General features: G+C 36.6%; 1 protein-coding gene across 1 annotated transcript in view; it reads right to left on the bottom strand.

The window, feature by feature from the left end:
• Positions 1-22,923, bottom strand: part of SLC22A23 (solute carrier family 22 member 23) — a 79,237-nt gene that overhangs the window by 29,719 nt on the left and 26,595 nt on the right. The window contains exons 2-3 of the mRNA XM_072411775.1: positions 18,558-18,661; positions 14,455-14,609 (exon numbers count right to left, since the gene is read on the bottom strand). Of these exons, the coding sequence (XP_072267876.1) occupies positions 14,455-14,609; positions 18,558-18,661 (259 nt within the window). The remainder of the gene's footprint in view (positions 1-14,454; positions 14,610-18,557; positions 18,662-22,923) is intronic.

The following is a 22,923-nucleotide window of genomic DNA, read 5'->3' as shown; positions in this document are numbered from 1 at the left end:
CCAACACATTCTAAAAATGCACCCCCTGAACAGTAAAAGACAGGCACTAAGAGCTTTATTTATGAAATGAGTATAGCGATAGTATTGTCTTAGACGGTACTGGTCATAGCAATGTCAGATTTAAAATACATTTTACAAATGTCATTTCCCAGTGCTAGCGTCAGTTTCATGCTGCCCTGGCAACAGGCTGAGACTATTCTGTGATCAGGTACTTAGATAAATCTGGGCATTTGCTGAGAAAAGTAACATAAAATAAAGCATGCTGCATCTAGAAACAGATTATGTATGATTAGGGTTGACACATCTTCAATTATATAATGTCAATGGTATCGCTAAAAACAAGAATAACAGCTGGATGGGTTGGTTGCATAGGGGTAGATGCAAGTTTGGGTATTTTGATGGGATCTTTCTAACATGCAAGCATTAACGCCCAATTAAAAGAAAATGGTTAGCACAGTATGTTAAATGGTCTGCAAATAATCTGTATGTTCTTTTAGTAAAAAGAACTTGCAGTTAGCATTTCATTGACACAGATCAGCCTAGCAACACATACAAGAATGGAGAAAAATATCCACAGGCAGAAAGAGGTAGGCACCAATTCTTAGTAAGACGTATCCATTGCAGATCGGCACTGTCTTATCTTTATTCTCTCCATGAGCACTGTGCACAACAGTCAACATTACTGTTATGTCAGCTCCAGCAGCATTTAAAGAAGAATATATTCATTTTTTTATCTAGATAACCTAAACAATATATAAACTGTGAAAACTATGGCCAAAAATAGAAAAAAAATAACTAGTCACGGCTATTACCTGTAGGCCCTCTTCTCTTTCCCCAAATATATACTAACCGATTTACTGTGTAAAGGAGGCCATCTTTTTAGAGACAAGACTTTGTGTCCATAGAGCTTGCCCTATGATGACTAGAACTGATAAAGCAAAAGCTGGAAGATGCACTGCAGGTCCTTGGGTACAGCTTTTGTGCAATAAGGTGAAAAGCAATGCAGTAGTGACACCATATCAACAAATCTCCTGAGACTAGAATAAAGCAAAGACATGTATGTGGGGGCTGAAGAAGAGGAAGTGCACAATTTTTGTGTTAAAAGAGTTACTGTTTAAGGTCAGGGCCATGTTATCATTAATCCTTTATCCTTCTTTCTCTTTGGAGCTGTGCTGGGATCCCTACCATTTGCAGTTACCTTTTCTTTGTTTAATAAAGAGGTTTACAGTTTCAGTGATATCCTTTGTGGGCTAAGTTATTGTTAAACAGAGTCTGAACCACTAGGTTTTATCTTCAGGCAAAAAACAATCCTGATACCGAAAACCTCATGACACACAAAGCAACAAAGAGAAATGATAAAATACAACCGTTTCATTCATGTGCACTACAATAACAGTTGACATTTAGTCATTAGATATTTGAGAATCAAAAAGTTATCTGTACGACCTAACATTTCACAAAGCAACAAACACACAACAGCTAAACACACTTCTTTTGGGGTAAGAAACAAGTGTTTTTATTGTGTCAGTTTGTTATTCTGCAGTTATTGTTAATCAACGTGAAAGAATTAAAACTACAGTACAAGAGAAATCAAACTCTTCTACTCCCCAAAACATGCTTTACTCCTCTTAGCTTTTATGCAGTGTCTACAATAAATATATTTTAAAACCAATCTAATCCTGTGTTGTCCTCTTCTAGTCAGCAGTTTTGCTTTTGCATGCTCTGTCCTTGCCAACATTTTAGCTCCCAAAACCAAACCTCCTGGGATATTAATGTCCCAGGAAGTTTCAGGACAGTCTACCTACATGTACAGAGGCACATCAATGGAGTGTAAGTCAAGAACTATGCCATGCTCACCAAGGAAAGGAATGCAGAAGTAGAAGCAGTAGTTCAAAAAAAAAAAAAAAAAAACAAATTATTAAATATAAAAGCTGGGTACTTATTTCTACTTTAAAAAGATGCAGTTCATAATAAGTCTTTTTGGAAGGTCAACTTTAAATCTAATACCTTTGCAAACAATAAGTTTGCCTTTGATCATAATGAGTTTCTAAGACCAGAAATAGAGGTGGTGAAGGAAGAAGAGGAGCTTGGAGTCATGTGGGGGTCTCATATTATTGGTTGACAACTAAAGGGGCCAACTCCCAATGATCAGCTTAAGCTCCAGAACAGAGAAAAATTCCAGTTTTTAGATACTGCGAGATCGGGTGATGTAGGAAGAACACGGAAGAAGGAAGGAGAAAATGGCGGCACCTGGTGCTCCCTCTGCGCCAGGCCGAAGACGGATACCAGAATGACGCAGGACCCGATGGAAGAAACCTCCCAATTGATAGACCAATCTGCGGCATTGAACGTGTGTTTTTTTGTTTTGGGTTATTTTGGGGTTTACTTCCACTTTAAGTGGTTCTAAAAATATTGGGCCTTCTCAGGGACAAATGTGTGCTCTGTTATTTAGATGTATTATCTCCCTGTCAAAGACAAAATGTCAATGTTGGCTCTAAGGGATGAGCTAAGGGTTTATACTACAAACTTCCGCAATAAAGCGATTCGCTAGATGGGTGACCTAAAACCCACAGGATACTTTGGTGTTAGTTCACTTTAAGATTTTAGGAAGGACCTCGCCTAAAACGTAATCTCTATTTGCTGCTGCATGCAGTTTTTTAAACATCAATTTTATAAAAGCTTTATATTTAGATCTGATTCAAGGGAGCAAGAAGTGGAAAAAATAAAGAACACATAAGAACAGAAATGTAAGCACATTTCTATCCACCTGAAATCAAAATACGTTGTCAGCTTTATTCTAGCCAGAAAGGAGATGAAACAGCAACCAGGGAACATCCTTGAGCTAGTGACCACCAGCAACACAAGTAAGAGCTGGCCACGAGTACACAAAAAGATTAAACACTATTACAGCCAGATACTGACCATTACATTAAACATCAATCACCCAATCATTAAAATGAGCCTCAACTTCATCACACAAGCTGCTTAGGCAAAATGTATTGAAAAACAATAAATATACATGCTTTGTATATTTGTACATTATGGCAGTCTAATGTGTTATTCAACATGGAGATGGCTGCAATGTCTCTTGCCACACTGACATCTTCACCTGGTCTACTTTTGTGTTTGAAGTCTTCAACCATCTTCATTGGCTGGGTGGTGATGTGGACCACTCTCAAACTACCTTATATTGGCATGACATCTAGACCAAGAGGCTCAGAAAAAAAATCTTCACAGGTAGGTAGAAGCATTTTTGTCTATGTAACAGTCTTTACTACCATAAAAAGACTGCCTATCAGGACTTTTTACATTAATGTAAAAAGTTCTGACCCCACCTGTGTACCTTACCTTTGAAGCCAATGCATATTATGACATTGGCTGGGCCTTAATATTTTCATGTCTGTTTACAATGAATACCTTTAACTCCCTTGGCTTTAATCTCTTTAAAAAAGAAAAAAAAACTGTTGCAATCAATACTCAAACATTCATGGCAGTGGTATAGTCATAACCTCTGCTACTCCAATTTTTTTTTTCAAGGCTGCTTCAAACACAGGGAATCACAAGCTTGAAAAGAAATGTGCATAACATTTATTGTACAGATCATTGAGCAACCCTTTACATGTGTGTGTACCCATATTACAAATCAACAAAATTAGGAACAGGTTTGTAGGCAGATATTACTTTCCACTTGCGAACTGATGAAATGTTTTTGTCCTGGTTTGAATTACCTTTGGCACAAACTAAACTACTTTGCTGTCATTGCTGGTACAGCTTTGATTTTGTTCAAGCAAGTTAGGAATTTTCCAGTGCTTGGAACATACACATTTTTGAAGGCAATACAAAATAAACAAGTTAGACAAATGATATGGAGTGTATGAGTTACACTGTGCAAATGCTGAAGCTATTAATTGTATGTTAAATAGTGACTAATCACTGTTACCCGGTGGAATGCTTGGCTCTGCCTCATGCACCACATGCTGGGTCACACTGGAACAATTTCCAGCAATGACTTAATTGGTGTTCTCCAGGCTTTCCAAAAGGCCGATGTTCTTTCTATCACCCTGTTCATTTTCAAGCGAGTCACACTATATTTGCATATTCCATTCTAATAGCTTTAAACACTGTGAGCAATGAATTATTTAGCCCTACTTAAATCAGCTTTGTCCCCCCGGAACTATTCTTCCAGCGCAGCAGCTAAGCACATTTGTGGCTTGTAAACAATTTTAACCACTGCTTAAACCAGCGCAAATAGATAGTAAATCTGATAAAAAAAATATTTTAGCTAAAATAGCAATTATCCCGTAATATTTAAAAATGGCTTTATACTTATTTACTTATTTAGCAACTTCAGCCTAAACAAAATGTTTCTGTGCAGTTTAATTAGATTCTATATTTGGGTTAATTTATGAAACCAAGGCAACTTTTTAAAGGGTAGTATTTATTGGCTTGCCTGCAAGTCATTACCAGATCCTGCTGTTCATGGTGACACAATGATTGTATTAAGCAGAACATTGTATATGGAGATGAAAACACCCTTGAGCAAAAAAAAAAAAAAGTGTTCATCCACCAACTGTGAAGGTCACTTAGCAGGCCATGTCTGAGTGGCTCCAATTGGAAAGTATTAGCTTAGTACTATACTAGGTGGCTAATTAGTGGTGAGAGTTTTAAAACTTTATTCTGGGAGACTAAACCATTGAACAGTATGTAAAGGGAGGGAAGGTTAAAAAATAGAGTTTTACATGTGCACAAGTTTGAATAGTGGTAAACTAATAGTTGGGTTGGGCAAGTTTAGAAGCTCCACCATATTTCAACCCACATTAGTGTACAGGACAAATGTTTATGAACCATAGTACACCAAATCTAATCATCTAAATTACAATATTTATTTTCAGGTGGAGAATGTGTACAGGCTTTGTTAGTGTTGCTAATATAAAGATATTGATGTTTGAAGTAGAGCAACTCACATAAGGTCAATGTGAGGTTCTTCCTACTCTCTGCAGAAATGCATTGCCAGTCCAGGTTAGGTTCCCAGCCTTAGTTCAGCAATCACATTTAAATGAAATACATTACATTTTCCATATATATTCGTGTTAAGATACACTTTACTTAAATTTTGTGTGTTAAATGACCTACTTCTTAGATTTCATGTAAGGGGTAAAAAATGTTGGACGTAAAAGGTATTTGTTTGTTACAGTCATTGGGTAGGAGGCTGTAAAATGGTAAAATACAGTTATGTGAAGAAGTAAGAACAACACATGGGAATTGTTGATTTTTTTTGAACACACAAACATTAGATTTACATTCAAACAGTGTATGCAGAGAACAGTGATAAAATTGAACTAAAAGGAAACTATGTATTTTCACTCACTCAGCAGATGTAATGATGTAATATATGTTATATACTGTGGAAAAAGTACATAAACCTATAGCCTCAGAATTTGTATTGCCCCATTAGCAGAAATTAGTTTTTAGGCATTTTGTGTAACCAGTCTCTGATATTAACTTAGTGAAATGTGTGACCAATTATCCATACAAAATTCCTTCATTTGCAGGGGTTTGTGACTATTTCTTTAGTTTGTTCTTTTTTTGTTGAATTTTTCTGATGTTACTGGTTCAGCCAGTCCTTAACAACTTGGCAAATTATTTTCCCAACAGTCACACATGTCAATGGCAAAAAGCACACCAGATCCTCAATATCTAAGCCTTAAATAAGAAAGATTCCACCTGCATACTTCCTGAGGAGGTCCTAACCTCTAGCCCCAAATATGAAAATCCAGATTCTGATGTCATTAGTTTGAAGTAGTAGTTATATAGGAATGTATGTACTTTTCCCATGTGACATAATAAATTTGAGACTTATGAGGCTGAATACACTATATGAATTTTATGTACTATTTGTTCAAGTATAACATATTTACCTGAAGACACTAATGGAATAAAGTTGTAATGTTGGCTTATTCAGCAATTTCCATGTGGTGTGCTTTTATTATTTTAATGTGCTGTATCTGTGTACAAGTTGTTCTTCACCACGTGTAATGCAAATAATCTAAACCCTGTGCATGTAATGACTATAACTTTGCTTACAGAGATCTATAAAATGCCAGCATGATCGAGTGTGACCTGATTACTTGGCTAGAAAGTCTGGATACTATCCAATTTGACCGTCAACAAAAGAAAAAAACAAACAGATCGTGCCATTTACTGACTGGGCATAGTAAAACATGCCTATGCCACCAGCCTTACTTCATTGTGGCAGCCCTCCTAAGACAGTTTAACGTTTTCAGCTGCATTAACCTATGGGGCACACTGACTGTAAACTTCGGAGGACTGTACTCATACATAGTGCAGTAATGATATATATTCATGTGTGCACATGTGCTGGATTTATGTCATTCTCATCTGGCCAATCAAGATCTTAAGCCTCGGGGAGTACTGGGTGAAGGTGGGGGCACCTGTGGTGGAGCTAGGAAAGGCAAGTATATTTAAAAAGTGGAGATCAGGCAGGTAAGTTATTATTTTTAATATTTTATTTTTCAGAAGACAAGTGGGAATGGGGTGGAAGATTTGAAAAAGGTAAAATGTTATCAGATAAAACTTCAGCTTTAAGTCATACAGAGATAATTAAGTAATATACCCCCAGATTCAGGAGCTGACATACAGAGATAATTCTACACCAATGGTATCTGTAAGTAACTGACAAACCACTGTTTTATCCTACAATAAAAATAAAGTTTCTCCATCCTATACGTCTATTTAGCATTGAACCCAGTTGACCGATATAAAGAGGCCCACGAAAATGCAGCATTCTGCCATCCTTTTTGATCTTTATCACTGAACAAGATTAAGAAGAAGGGAAGCAAATACTGGGGCTTAATTTTGCCATGTTGGATCATCATCATCATCAATATTAATATTAAATAATATTAAGTAAAAAGGGACAAAACACATCATTACTATAAGGCTAACAGCTTCAGAATGGAAAAGTCATTATATTAGCTGGAAAAAGGCTTTTTGGAAAGCTAAACCACTGTAATTGGTTTACAAAAAACACTGACTAAACTCTTGGCACACATATGCTACGTTCACTCCACTTCAAATCCTAGCTTCCAACAAACATGTCAACAAACTATGCACTTCTCAAGTGACTCTATCATTAAGCCCTTAGGGGTAAATGTGTTGTGTTGGTTTGTGTGGATCAATAAAGCCAAGCAGGATCAAATTCAATATGCTGCTGCCATATATATAGTTGTACTGTCAATGGTAATATAAAGTTTACAATAGAAAACATTGTTAAAGGCAGTTACAATGCCTCCTGCTGAATGAGATAAAGCAGACTCAGCATCAGATATTTTTTACATTATGTGTATGATTGTTAAGTAACGGGAACGTGTTCTATCTACAGGTATTTATTCTAAATAAGGTTACAATACTCGTCTTGACAATGCCTCACTTTTCAGTACTCCCAGTGCCATCTTTATCAATTTGTCATTTAGACTTAATATTTGCTTACAGAACCAAAATATCTTCCCCTGGATGAAACCAAGTGCCTGTGCAGTAGTTTGTTTTTGCTGTCTTACAGATCTCATCTGTTTGTTGCTGTCTTCTTTTAGTGTGTACTATTGGATCACACAGATTGTGCTACAATGTTGCCCTAGGGGCAATGCTATTACTTTGTTAGACTGATTTAAACCAATATAATCTTTAAGTGGCCATTCAGGTTATTTCGGCTGTTGCTGAACAAGAGTGTCAATTCATATTTAAAGATATATAGATAGCAAAATATTGGTAAACATTCATTTAGCAGCAAAGTCATATCAGAATGCTACATTAAAGAGATATCCACTAAAGCAAAAACAAAAACTACAAGTAATACCCAAATGCTCCCTAATCTTGACCATTTTACCAAAAGAATGCATTTTCTTTTAGTTCATAATCTTAAACATTGAAATTGCAGTTATCGATGGGGTGCATACTCACAAGTGCTTAAACACTTACAAACTCTATAAAACAAGTCTACTCTTCAACAGCGTTCTTTCCTCTGTACTTCTCCATTCACTCCATTAAAATAGCTGCATGCAAGGAAATTGCTATCTCAGGCAATTTTCAGCAGAGCACGAAAGGCAATTCCTTCTAGCAAGCCCTAAAATGAAAGCTCTGCTAGATTCCTCTATTTAAATGTACAGCAGTTACTGGAGATAGATATTCAGTCCATGTAACAAGAACAATAAGTTTTATTTCCTATTTCATTTGTTATTATCACTATTTAATATTTTATGAAAATGGAAGATAGTTATTACATTAGAAAAGCTGTTAGCCAAGGTTACAAAAATAAATACAGCATGTTTAAATATTATTATTATTATTAATAAACAGGATTTATATAGCGCCAACATATTACGCAGCGCTGTACATTAAATAGGGATTGCAAATGACAGACTAATACAGACAGTGATACAGGAGGAGAGGACCCTGCCCCGAAGAGCTTACAATCTAGTAGGTGGGGGAATTTCACACACAATAGGATGGGCGATATGTAGTGGTGGGAAGTAATGAGGGTTTAGCAGACAGAAGAAGATGGGTAGGCAAGTTTGAAAAAATGAGTTTTGAGCGCTCTTTTAAATGAGCAGAAAGTAGGAGCAAGCCGAATAGGGCGAGGAAGACCATTTCAGAGAGTTGGAGCAGCTCTAGAGAAGTCTTGTATCCGTGCGTGTGATGAGGTTATGAGTGAGGAAGTCATTAGTAGATCATTTGAGGAGCGGAGGGAGCGGCAGGGGGAGTATTTTTTAACCATGTCAGAGATGTAAGTGGGACAATAACTGTGTAGGGATATATGTAGGGAAATATGTATATATAGGGAAATATGGCAAAAATAATGCAGAAATTAGTATTTTTTTTTAAATATTCTGGACATTCTTATTATAGCACAAGGTTGGAAGGTTGTCCTTTCCTTTGCAACAAACTTACTTTTCTCTGCTGCAAGATCCTGACGATCGGAGAGCTCAATCGTCAATTACCAAAAAATTGTGCTAATTTTTGGCATTATTTATCCTAATTCTGCACATCAAGTAGCATGTTTTTTGGCTAGCCTACGTTTGGCATTGGGCATGTCCAGTTCAAATAGTAATAAATGAAGCCAAGCATGATTAAAGAGAAGGAAGGATATGTCCATCCACAATAGATTAGCTGTGACTGCATGACTTTATCACATCACGTTATAGTTGAAGAAGGCCTGACAGATGAAAACTATGTCAACTAAACTTTCGAGGAGAGGACTGTAGTATAGCCAACATAGCCCAGGATAAAAAAAAGGCCCTGCCTGTATAGATACAGGTTGAATGGATTGTTTTCATATTACAGTTTGGTAAATCTGAAGATCGGGCAGTAGTTGTACTTTGATTACTCGATATATGGCCTGCTTTTGTGAAGCACGGGAAAGTGAATTATAACTATTTTGCAGTGCTGCGTATAATTTAACATTTTAATAATTTAATATAACAGGAAACAAATTACACTGTTATACATGGGTATTTTGGTTTACGTACAGTGTTTATTTACAAGGTTTTTGGCACATTTCTCCAGTAGAACCTTTATTTTTTAGGCGGGATTTGCTAAAGTTCTTCATGACTGGTTACTTTGACACTGGGAAAGAACAGCACAAGTTGTATACTTAAAAACAAATTACTACAGGAAGCATGTACTGGACAAGCAATTAGATGGCACTTACAATAAATTGGCTTAATAAGTAACCACATAAAACCACTTTCTGGCAGGAATGAACATTGTACATCTTACAAGGTTCATGGGAATGGGAAATCAGAATGCCTTTCACGACTAGTAAATAACCTTCTTTGCACATATTCCTACAGTCTATCCCAGCCCAACAGAAACCCCACACAGAAAAAAACTAAACCAGATTGTAATCCCCCCCCCCCCCCCCCCAATCCTGACATGTAATCTATCAGTTTTCCCCCAGGCTTATTAAAACTTCTTAACAAAAAAAAAAAAAAAAGCCAAGGTCCCACCATCACAGAATGGGTCCAAGAGGTCAAGTATATAAGAATGTAAATCCTGGCCACAAATGAGGGCGACTATACCAAGGCCTATATCCAATCCTGGTCTGCCTGAATAATTTTTCAATGCTCATCTTGAGGAGATTATGGGTCAAGATTGCTTCTTTCACTGGGACCATGGAAGAACCCAATTCTACTACCCTTGCTTACCCTTTACCACACATACCCTATTGCTCATCTCCCTATTGCCTTGTCCTATAATGCCCCATAACCTTCTTTTTTTCTACTTTACCTCTTTTTAATTTATTATGTTCCTCAGTTATGACATCTAATCTACAGGCTTGGAACTTTAGAACTTCCATTACCTTAACATGCGTTTTATATTTTCTTGACTACTATATCATTAGACCTGCTTATAACCATTTTTTTTTGTAACTGGTGTTATTATTGCCTTTGGCATTTTTTGTTTGCAAGAACAAGCCAATTCTATTTTTTCTGTACGCTTCTTCGGCATTTGCAGTCTTGCCCATCTCATGTCTGACTTGTACAACTTGATTGTTTTACTTTATTTGCAGGTTCTGAAAACTCAACAAAATTTTAAAATAACCCTCTCACTTTCTTTCAAACCCACCCATTGTAACAATGTCCTTCCTCCTTTCTTTCACTGGTAATTTGGAAGCTTCTGGTAAATTCTGGCAGGCCAACAATACAAATATGGAAATGAGACTTGCTTTCAATGGAAGTTGACCACATGCTGGTTTCAGGGCGCTAATGTTGAAAATGATCAGCTTTGCTGTGCATGGAATGACAGCCCTAAAGCTTAGTTAAGAAATAGGCAACTGGATTAGCTTACAACACACAACCAAATTTTCAAAGGTCTGTCCCAAGCAGGAAGACAGAGGAAGACAAAAAAAACATCCATTCTTTGCCAAAAGCTGAGCTTCTAGAAAATCACAAAATACACAGATGAAAGCTAAATATTGGAATGTTCTAACCAAATATTTGTATTTCATTGATCCATTTCGTCCATCCTATTCTGAAATTTATATAGCCCAGTTATAAATTTTTGATAGAAAACACAGACCAGTGGCACTAACTAAAACAGAGGGTTCAAGCCTTATCATTGGAGGTTGTTACACCTAGTGTTGTTGGAGACTGAGGGCAGCTTCGTTGCAATGCATGACAACAGGTGTACTAATTTTGCAATGCACTGCTATTGGGGGGGGAAAAAAACTTTATTTTTCATGCACTGCTGTGCAATAGGCAGTCATTTCATATACTGTAATTGGGCAATCCAGGTCAGAGCATATTAACATTATGTAATGTATTAATGTAAACCCAGACTAAAGAACATGGGTAAGCACCTAGGTAAGGAAAACAAAAAGAGCCCCCAAGGGCTGCTGGAGGGTTGTATGCAGTATGAAGCCCTATGCAGAGACATATGAGGAAGACTTACGTAGAAAGCTACTGTAAACAAAAAGGTGTCTCCCCAATGTCAGCAATTGTGAATTATGGACAAGAGTAAAGTCTAATGTCTATCAGCCTGCTTTTTATTGCTCCATATGCACCTTCAGTTTCAAGGAAAAAAACAATTATTATATTTTTAAACCCTCAGCTTCTCAATATAATTGCTAAGTGATGGACGACGCATGGACATCGTAACGAAATGTGATTTATACAGCAAAACAGCATGAGTTAAACATGCTTTTCATTCTGGAAGACCAAATGTACTTTGTGTATATTGCCAGACTTGTCACCAGTCTTTATGTAAAGAGAACACTTATATCACACATTCCTTATATAAACTAGTGTATCACTGCATCCTTTTTACAATTTTAAGCATGTCAAGCTCCACATACTGTAACGAGACAAAATACACTTTTCAGATAAATCAGCACAGCAAGCTTAGTGACATTGTGGCCACTCAAGTATGGAATATTCTTCTTTACACAGTGCTTAGACGCGGATAATGGTGTTTTACTTGTTTAACTTATGCATATTTGTTAATTGTGTGGCTAACGCTATATGCAAACATAAAAATGGGACAGCTTTGTTTACCTTTCTGGGACGTCACAAACTTTATGAACTGATTGCTATTAGTAAGCAAAGTTATCTTCTGAAACAGAATAGGTAGTACAATGTGTTTGTTAGAATACTGTAACAGACCTTATAGTATACATTTAGACTAACAATATCTGACCTTTCTTGATCAAATATAATGCTTCCCAATGATGTAATAAAAGGGGTAATATCACTGCTCTAAACTCCAAAGCCACCAAGACAGTGCCAGGCATTAACATTAAAAATGTCTACTACTCGCACCCTAACCAACATGGCATGTATTGGACTAACCAGTGGAAAAGAATCAAAAGATATTTTTCTTTACCAATGCACATTTTACCATCACAAAAGGAACACACAGCCAAAATTAAAAAGACAGATTTTTTTTCTAATATAATATTAACATTGGAAAAATGACAGCTGGAACTGAATTGAATACTGCGGGCAACAATTTCAATAGCTAGGGTACAATCTCTAAAGCATTTTGCTTAAAAGGCCTGCCACAATTAAGAGTGCTATGGCTATGCAGCTATTTGCATATATTTGCTGGGCCCATCAGAAGCCACAAATATGCTGTGAATCAATTTAGGAAAAGTGTGGTTTTACTCACAAGCACTGGTTTGTTTATTGCCGTAGCACTCGGATGCTTTTTAGTAACACTTAGTCAGTCACGACTTCTCATTGTGAAGGATTAATCAAACCAAAGATGGAGAAGCACAGTGTACTGCGAAGACCCACCTGTTTTATCCCTGAGTGAGTCACAAAGTATTTCTTTTAACTTCTAATTTTGAAAAATATCTGCTGGCTTAATCATATCAAGAATGCAGAAACCAATTTTTTAAAAAGGGATGAAAAAAAAACAGTATTCGAAAGAGAGGCAAAGATGTGTACTGTACCTATAACAAAGACACTACTCCTATTGTTGGATAAAATTAACCAAGTTTACTGGAGCACATATATTTATGTGATGGCAGCAATACCAATGCTGTACTTGTTTGAGAACAAGAAAAAATAATGCAAGCATGGTAGTCAGTTTGAGAGAAAAAGGTGCTGGGTTACAATCGAGTACTCCAAAGAGAGTGACGTAAATCTGCACATACCCTTAGATCAGCCTTTCTGACATAGAGGCCTACTCAGTGGCAAATTTATAAGTGGCTTTGAGAGGGGAATCCATTTATATAATGAACATATCTGTCTATGTAAGTAGGTAATTTATTGCTGCTTCCATTGTGATTTTGAAGTTTAGCCCAGGCTCCAAGGCTCCAAATGTTTCAGACATAAATTTATATACATGTGATCCATCAACCCATAACTATATCAGCCAGGACACAAATATTAGAAGCTACAAGACTCCGGTGGAATATAAAACCCATATTTAAAGTGGATAGAACATAAATTCAACTCTCATAGACTCTATGGCCCTGATTTATTAAAGTTCTTCAACGCTGGAGAAGATACCCTTCCATCGCTGAAGCTGGGTGATCCAGCAATTCTGGAATGGGTCTGGTCCAGGATAAAAAACATTTCAAATAGCAAATGACTTTAAAGAAATCCATTCTAGGTTTGCTGGATCACCTAGGTTAACTGATGAAAGTGTATCATCTCCAGCCTTGGGGAGCTTTAATAAATGAGGCCCTATGTCTGAGATCTGTGGGATGCAAACTCTGGAGTTCTTTGTGCATCTACAATTTGAATTGTATTTTTATCCTCCAAAAATAGAGTAAAGCCATTGACCAAGGGTTTTAAAAGAACTCTCATCCCCACTGATTAATGAATGGGCCTGGACTTTTTATCTCCTGCTCACGAGCACATCTACACTCTTAAACGCTAATATATCCAAACTATTTACAATAATACAGACTATTCACATGTGTCAGGCAAAGTGGTTGTATTTCAATAAAGCTTTTCTTATATATGGACAGCTCAAGGAGTTGTGCCTGGACTTCTCTCTTAATTTAGAAATCAATTACCCCATTATACTTCTCTGGTCTCTATCTATACAGCCTTGCCCTATGGAAATGCCTCAAATATGTCAAGAGAAAAATTGTTGTTTTTTTTAATATTAAGTAAAAGTAGTACAAAAATGTGGGTGTAAGAAACTATTTCAGAATAATATAAAACCTGATAAAGGGATCTTACCAATCCAAAAAGTTTGCATTTTTTAATAATTCAAGTTAGCCATAGTGGATGCCAGAACCATTCTGCATTGATCAATGGCAAGCACGGTACAAGACCCTACTGCTGTTATGTTAAAGAATTGTTCTTTAAAATGTTTCCTTTAATTTTAGGGAGTTTTACGTTTCTGACTCTACGATGGAGGTACTTACACATCTACCACCAGTTAAAATAGCACACAAGAACAGGAACAAATTTTAGTACTTACTCAGTGCGTACAAGCAGAGAAATATCCCAGCAAGACAGAAACCTTCAAAAAACCTGAGCGTGCTGAACATAGTCACATTCACAGAGAGTGCCACAGAAAGTCCAAAAATGAGGTTGAAGACTACAGAGAACAGCAGCACAAGACGTCGGCCGATCCTTGGAGAGAACAGAAAAATCAATGGTAGTCACATATTTATTCTTTTCAATTATATACCAATCCTATATCAATTGTGTAAAAGCCCTGCTTGGATTCCCCTCCAAGGCTGCCCTAAAAATCAGAAATATAATGTTTATCAATACACACTTTATAGTAATGTTCTAGGGCAAGGTATTGTTCTTTATTTGAGCAGATGAATTTTATTGAACTGCTAGGTAATGTACCACCTGTCTGTATTACATGCTCCTTGATACGTACTGAGAAAAGACAAAGAATCCGGTGATGGTAACTAGAAAATACACACTCCCTGGAAAGACTACCCCCTATGGAATACTATATTTATATGTGAAATACCACTAGTTAATTATAACCTTCTGTTCCTGGAATTTTTCACTCTCCGATTCCCTCTCCACTGTGGTTTCCTTATTTACTCAGCTTTTATTAACAAACATAGGCACCCAATCATTTAACCAGCTAACACAAAGCAATCTGAAAGTCATCGATTAGTTTTGCAAGGCTGGGTCAAAGGGTCGCAAAAGATTCCGACAAAAACCTGAAGTGTTTTAAGCAACAATATAAGTAACAAAATTTTGACTTGGCCAACCTATAATAAGGTTCCTTTACAGAACTGAAAGAAATGTGCGGTGAATAAATATCAAATACCATCAGGTGACAACCAAATGTAAAAATAAACCATTTAAGGCCTGCCATAGCCACATTTGGGCCCATCCTAATTTGATTGGTTGTATTATATGTGATAGGCAAGCTGCAGGCAAACTGGATTATGGATATATAGGAGCTTTTCATGAGTACTAGTCTGAAAAGCTGTGATAGGAAAGTAGATCCTCCCACCTAGAGGAGATCCAACCATTCTCTGAATAGGAGAATAGCATGGTCATCTGAAAGTTAGTTAGAAACTGATGTGGGGCTTACAATGCCTTGTTCTGCATTGTCTCCCTGTTTAAGGACTGGCTTCATGGTAAAGGTAGACCTTTACTTCCTCAAACCAAAGTCTTCAGCAAGTAGAACAGTAAAGACAAAATCAAATCTCACTCCACACTGCCGAAGACAAACAGTCAAGCACTAGAGAGCCTTAGCTCTTACACTGAAAACACATAGGTATAAAGAGGAAGGTATGTGAGTGCCTAGGTACCCTCATAGTACACTGGCAGAGTTCTCCTTAGAACCTTTTAGCTGGGTGAACCACCCAGCACTTTTCAGTAACCACACAACTATTTTGGGTGGTTATGGGAAAAGTTGAGTCACAATACATATGCACTGCACAGTCGGGCATAAAAAAAAAGACAATGGAAAAACTGGATGTATTAAGTGGAAGGTGATTAGAAAGTTGTAACAAATAAATTGGGGATATAGGGGGGGTATAGGGGGGTATAGGGGAGCTACAGGTTTACTAGATTCCTATGGCAACAACAACTAGAAATACTAAAGTTGACATGTATCCCCCTATCCACAGCTTCTCCCCACCTAGCTTAAAAAAATTTGGGGAGAACACTGAAGGTTATTTTAAGAAGAAATTTCAGTCCAAATGTCAATTTTCCAGGCTACTAGTAAGCCACAATTACCACTTCTAGATGTCCCCTATAACACTGATATAAAATATTTACTTTCTGGGCTCAGCCCACTTTAGGTTGGCATACAACATGCTGGGCAATAGAAAGTTGACCTGGTGGGTAGGACTAAGGGCTTTTTTTTTTTTAAGTACTCGTTAGCAAGAATAAACCTAACAAACTGCATATACATACACTAGTAATAAATGAAACACTGAAAGCTCTGTTTTAAAGCACGCCTAATTGTGTAAACAAATGCATTAAGCAATACTACAAAGTATATATTGTTCTAAAAAAAAAAGCATCACATCATTTGGAATTTTACTGAAAGTGGCTTTCTACTGTCACTGGCTACATCCTGTAATTCAATACAATTACTATACTTGAAGTTCTAATTTTGCATCAAATGATCCGTAAAGTAAATCAGTAAAATCAGTAAAGACTGAGCTGTCCTTTTGTTCTATGATGCAGGATATGTTTCATTAAATGTGAACATACCTATAAGCATTCTTGGGAAACAAAAAGTGTTTATATGCAATGCTAATATTAATAACGTCACATATTCCTGTTGAATCCTATGGTCTTTTCCCCAGCAGAGTCATTTAATGGTTGCTTAGTAACCAGAGGAATACTGTACATGCGTACTAGTGAATAACTGCAGTCTCACTGGTGTTTGTCTCTGGGCAGCAACATGCTAGAAAACTATTTGATGTTAACACTGTGAAGGGCAACTTCAAGGTCAAAGACAGTAACGATGATGACCTTGCTGAACGTAGACCGTTTGGTCACAAGTTACAAATACATACCACAATGCCTTAGGTAGTCTGAAAATGCCTTAGGAATACAAATGACACTGGAGCACTGAGAAGTCTGCATTCTACACAGCGTGTTTGATGCAGAAGCACACAAATCCTGCCGTACATCTCTGTATGGGTTTTCATAGAAATGCAGTACACGCAGATATCTAAAACTTGGAGCATTTTCCAGACAAACAAAGCGGCACGGCAATCATCATTTAAAGAATATTACTTGCAGTCATTGTTAAATATTTTAATAAAATAAAACAATACTACAGAGGGAAATCAGAGAATACTGTTCATATAGCTATACTTGCCTTACAAGGGAGTCCTTCAACATTAGCAAAAATGTAACGTAATAAAAAAAGGAATTATGTGAACCCATAACCACTGATCACACAGAAATGTTCTAGCGTGGATAGTCACCAGCAAACTTCTGTATTTTTACCACTTTCAGACTGCATAATGTAAAATAATGGAAAGCTCTTAACCCCAACAAACTGTTTATTCTAACTTGGTTAAGTGAGGGTGCATGTGAGAATGAAAACCCAAAATCTGAGATCTAGCGCATATCTCTGGAAAGTGGTCAGGAGCCTTGACAACTGTCTTCTGACCATATGATTACTTTGATAATAAATAACAGTGATCACTATGTTAAGACACAGCAATAGTGGCTGTGTCCTTCTTACCTCCCTGTAATGTAATTATTTAAGGACTGTGTGTAACTTTGATTCCTTCCAAAATCAGTGGACATATGTAACAAACCTAACCTGCCTCTACTGTACATAGACCTACACCAAGGTATAAAATTGAAACGCTCCTAATTGGACAAGGAATACAAAAAGATATCATAGTAAATGGAGCATGCAAATGTTTAGCTCCAGCAGTGAGTCCCTTCTGTTTATTTTTCTTTAGGCTCTGCTTTACAGGGGATGCAAGAGGCTGACACAATGCCAAATTTTGGTACAAAGACTGCTTATATAAAAAACAATACCATAATACTGAATTGTAATTATTAGTTTCCTGGAGCTCAGTTTGAAATTCACCTTTGAAGTTATACAAGTCAGAAGTTCCAGTTTAGAGGCTGGAGCACTTGACTTAGTAAAGTACTACCAGAAAAGTTTTCCTTGTGTGCCACCTGGACAGAAACCAGGAGTGTGGAATATACTACACAATATTTGGAACACTTACAACTCTATTAACCTGTGCTGCCAAACACCTGGGTATAAGTGTATGTGCATGTTAGGGGTGACAATTTTCCTTTACTTGCTTCTCTTATGTTTAATTGTTTATTATTTTTGTAGGAATTACCAAATAACCCAAAAACAATGGGGGCTAAATCGTGACTAATGTGTTTTCATAACATTACATTATAAATAAATAAAGATGGGCTTGATAAGGGAAAAACAAGCAATCAATGCTGATCAGCTATCTCACTGACAAGATCAATAGGTTTGCCATTAGGATGTAACAATCTGCTCAATCAGACAATGACTCTCTGATATCGGCAGAGTACTTTATAGCTTGACATCTGCTTCTCAATATGGATACAGTGAGACAACCATGAGAATATACAACTTACCAGTCAGCAATACATCCTGTTATCAAGTATCCAAATATCAACCCGACAACCAGTGAGAATTTAGCTATATGAACTTTCCATGATGAGTCACAGACCAGATCCCACTGCAAGAAAAAAAAAACAGAACACCATGAAATCAGAGGCGTTGTGATAATAAGCAGTGCAATGATCATCTTACCTACATCTCTGTCTACAAATGTCCATTTTCCCAAGCTATTTTGCCCATTAGCGAGCATACATTTGATTTTCATATACCGTAAATAAAGCTTTATTCTGATCAACAGGATTTTTTTGCATGTATACATTGTGTGCCTTTTTAGTTTAGATTTTTATTAAATAATATGACAAGAAAAGGGCAAATAGCACAGAGTTGACAGACACAGTGTAATTAGGAAAACTGCTTATTTTGTTGGCGTGTTTTATGTCAGGCTGTGGGAAGTCCCCATAACACATAATAAGCCTCTCCAAGCTTGCAGCACCACTCCTCTTCCATAATTAAAGGGCAAGTCAAGTGCTGCAACTGAGCCTATCCATACATACCAATTTGTTCAGACATTGCTAAGAGTAGATGACAACTCCGGCAGCTGGTCACAGGGTTATGTTCACCCACAGTATATGTATGTGATTCCATTTAATCTGCTTTAGATTCTTAAGACCCTAAAATTATTTAAAACGCGTTTTCAAATTTGATTTAATTCATGAATGTTCCTCAGCCATAGCTGCAGGGGCATTTCTGAGAATGTTTCCCAATGGTGAAAACAGTGTGCTATGCCTGTGTAATGTGTGTTGAGATGCACATTTATGGCACTCACTTGAGTGTAGTTATTCTGTATCCAAAAACATTTTTTGGCAAGATCACAGGTATTATTTTATAAAAAGCTGCTCAAATACATAAATATTATATCACTAACATGGTAAAAGCTCATATCAGATTGTATTGATTGTGTTTACATAGGCTTTAAAGAATTTCCATTATTGCCAAGAAAAGTATCAGATCCGAAATAGCATTATAATGGTCATTGTGGGGAGAACCAGCTATGTGTATGCACATCAAAAATAAATAAATGATGAAAAGAAAAAAAATACCACATACTGCACACACAAGTTTGCTCTTATTTTTGAAAGTGCTAAAAAATTAATTCACCCAATTTTTATGGCTCACAAGCACCTTTACAAAATATGATACAGTATTACCCTAAACAACACAGGTGCCCACCACTGCGGTTGGCCAGTCCGGCTGTAGATCTGGTGTTTCCATTTACCATTCGGTGCTCCACATTGCTCCAACAATGGTAATTACAAATTTTCATATGTGATGTTGACTGATATTGTTTACTTGCTTCTATCTAGCAGCCAAGGGACGAGGCAATTAATACCGCTGCCTTTCACATTTTTTACTCCCTTAACTGTGGTGTTAGGCAGGAAGTACCAAGGAATCAGGGGACCTGTTAAGGATAACGATTAGGAGCTATTTTTATCTTTAAAGAATAGACAGACATACATTCATTTTCAGACTTAAATCCTCTTTACTATAAATAACCTTATCAATGCAATGTATTTTCCATGCACAGTTTATCATTTATGGGGTATATGAGACAATCGGTAGCTTTACTTATTTAACAAAATACTTAGAACAGCCTATCCTGTAGGGGATTTTCTTTCACAAGCCATTCAGTAGTGAGGATTATTCTTCCTGACATAAAGAGCTACAAATGGAAGAACCTGTACATGTTCATATGAAAACCTATCTATATATCATATCAAGCAATTAAAAGGACTTATGGAGAATATTACATACAAACATGCACTCATTATCCCCAACACCCAATCTTGTCATGAACTCTGTAACAATACTTTACTTCTTACTAGTTAGTCTTCCTATTTATTTGAGTCACTTCCCTATTATTCACCAATAAATACCAAACAGGGGACTGGTAAACTCTTCGGAGCAGTGTCCTCCTGTGTCACTGTCTGTATTCGTCTGTCATTTGCTACCCCTATTTAATGTACAGCGCTGCGTAATATGTTGGCGCTATATAAATCCTGTTTAATATAATTAATAATATTAATAGAAATACTATTATTAATAAGTAAACCAGGAATCATGTCACTTGTCTGTGAAGCATTGGAGAAGTGGCTAAAGCATTGGACTAGCCAGAGACAGCTCATATTAGTAAATAGGCAAAATAGTAAAATTATTTATTCAAATTGTACATTAAGCTGTGTGCCTAGAAGTTTGATTTACCTAACCATATACAAAAGTTTTTTGACTATTTATATGTTAACTGGGAGGCTCTTGAATACATGTGAAACAGAAAGTTTAGTGAGAATCAGACTTTGTATCTCTTCTTCTTACATTGATTTCGATGATCGAAACCCAAATGCTAGCAAGTCTGAAGTAAATTTTTGGAAAATTGGATCATAAACTGATATACATGGACTCCTAGGCTACATACAAGCTTTATGCTCGACATTAGATTTCAATTTCAATATATATAGATTTAGATTTCAATATATATAAATTATATATATATATATTACACACACATTCAATAATAAATCATTTTGTAAATAGGTGAAATGAGGTTTTATTCTTCCAAAACCTCCTATAAAGAGCTCTGAATATTATGAAAATCATAAATGCTAAAATTTGGCTTAGATGTATCCATTTATTTGTAGGATTTTCTTCCCCCCCCCCCAATGTCAAATGACAAGTAACTTCCAAGGCTATGTTACTTCCCCTTCCAGTATTGGCATACGTTTTAGGCAATTAACACATTTTAACCCCAGGGCCAGTCAGAAGAAACTATTCCAAAATACATTTTGTGCATTATGGCCAACCAAGAGAGAGGCTGAGGAATAGCTCTTTATCTTTGATTGACTGAAGGAGCCTTGAGATGGCTCTACTAATGGAATGTGTACAGGTGTCACCGCAAAGCAATCACTCTGCAGAACCTGCAAGGGTTTTATTTCCCACAAGATTGTCCGATTTTAATATTCTCAGTAATAAAAATACACAGACAGGTACAGATGTCTATCAATAGGCTCTAGAAATAATTCAATTAACACAGACTGATGGAAGAATTTTGATCACCGTTCTGTGAGGTCCTTTATCTCCTGCAATTACTCAAAATCACAGTTCCAGAAGTCCTTTTATAAAGCAGTGACGTACACTATGGGTTGTGCTTGTGTCGGCCGAACATCTGTCATGTGTACAGCAGTCCCCCAACTTTGTTCAATAACACACTGTGGTACACTGATGAACAACGTATGAAGTACAGCAGGGTGCGGCTCGCTCATCCTCCCTTCTCCATGAACAGATCAGCACGGTGTACAGTATTTGTTCATTCATCTGCTACTGGAAATGATCACAAAAGAATGTTTCCAGCGTCAATCTTCTGACAATTTTAACATTCATCAAACATTCTCTGCAGGTGAATCTCCAAAGTGCATGTATTTTAAAAGACAGCAAATAAGTTACCACCAGAGAACATTTGGTGAAAAATATATTTCATGCTTAATAATAGGCCCCTTGAAGTATAACTGATTAAACTTTAAAACCACATATGTGATGTAGGCTGCCTATACCCCATAGGCTAGGCTGTTTTTTGTAGGTAGCCACTGGAACATTCTGTAAACATCTGCTAAGCCTGCCAGTAGAACCATTAACAGATTAGATTAGATAAACCTGTTCTTTTCTAGTATGGCAACACCTTTCCTTGTTCCTTGTGTTGTTCTACAATAAGTGACTAAAAGCATTATATTCATAAACTCATTTAGCTTGCATCCTTGCATTTAGGTCTTACATATAAGCAGAACAACATCAAAAGAAGCAGACATGTAAATGTGGAAGGTAGTAAATCTGTGCAGAAGAAAAGTTGCCAATCAGCTAGTCATTTAAGTGTTTACATTTATTGAATGTCAAGCAGTTTGTAATGAATAGAGCATGAGATATTTTTTCTTTGCCACTGACAGTATTTAATAACAATATCTTGCTTGATTCAATAAACATGATGGATACTTAATAACTATCCAAGCTACAGTTGGAACTAGAGTTGCTAGATTTAATACAGTAATACTATACTCTGGCACAACTGATGACAATGCACAACATTTTCAAAGGCACAGCATGTGCAACATTTCTGTGCAATGTGGTTTATTGGGCTCCCCATTCAAATTCAATACAATTCATAGCTGTAGAGGGAACAGACCTTAAGATCTATGCATTTCTTTCTGACAATACATGAAGTCCAGGATCCGTTTCCCCAAAGACTTAAATTAGCAAGTTTTTTTTTATTTTCAAGTTTTCTTTTTTAAGTGACTACACTTAAAGTTAAAGAATGCACCACTTTGCAAACTTCTGAAA

This window comes from Pyxicephalus adspersus, chromosome 5 (genome assembly GCF_032062135.1).
Source record: "Pyxicephalus adspersus chromosome 5, UCB_Pads_2.0, whole genome shotgun sequence".
Taxonomy (NCBI): domain Eukaryota; kingdom Metazoa; phylum Chordata; class Amphibia; order Anura; family Pyxicephalidae; genus Pyxicephalus; species Pyxicephalus adspersus.
This window is presented reverse-complemented; position numbering and strand designations above follow the sequence as displayed.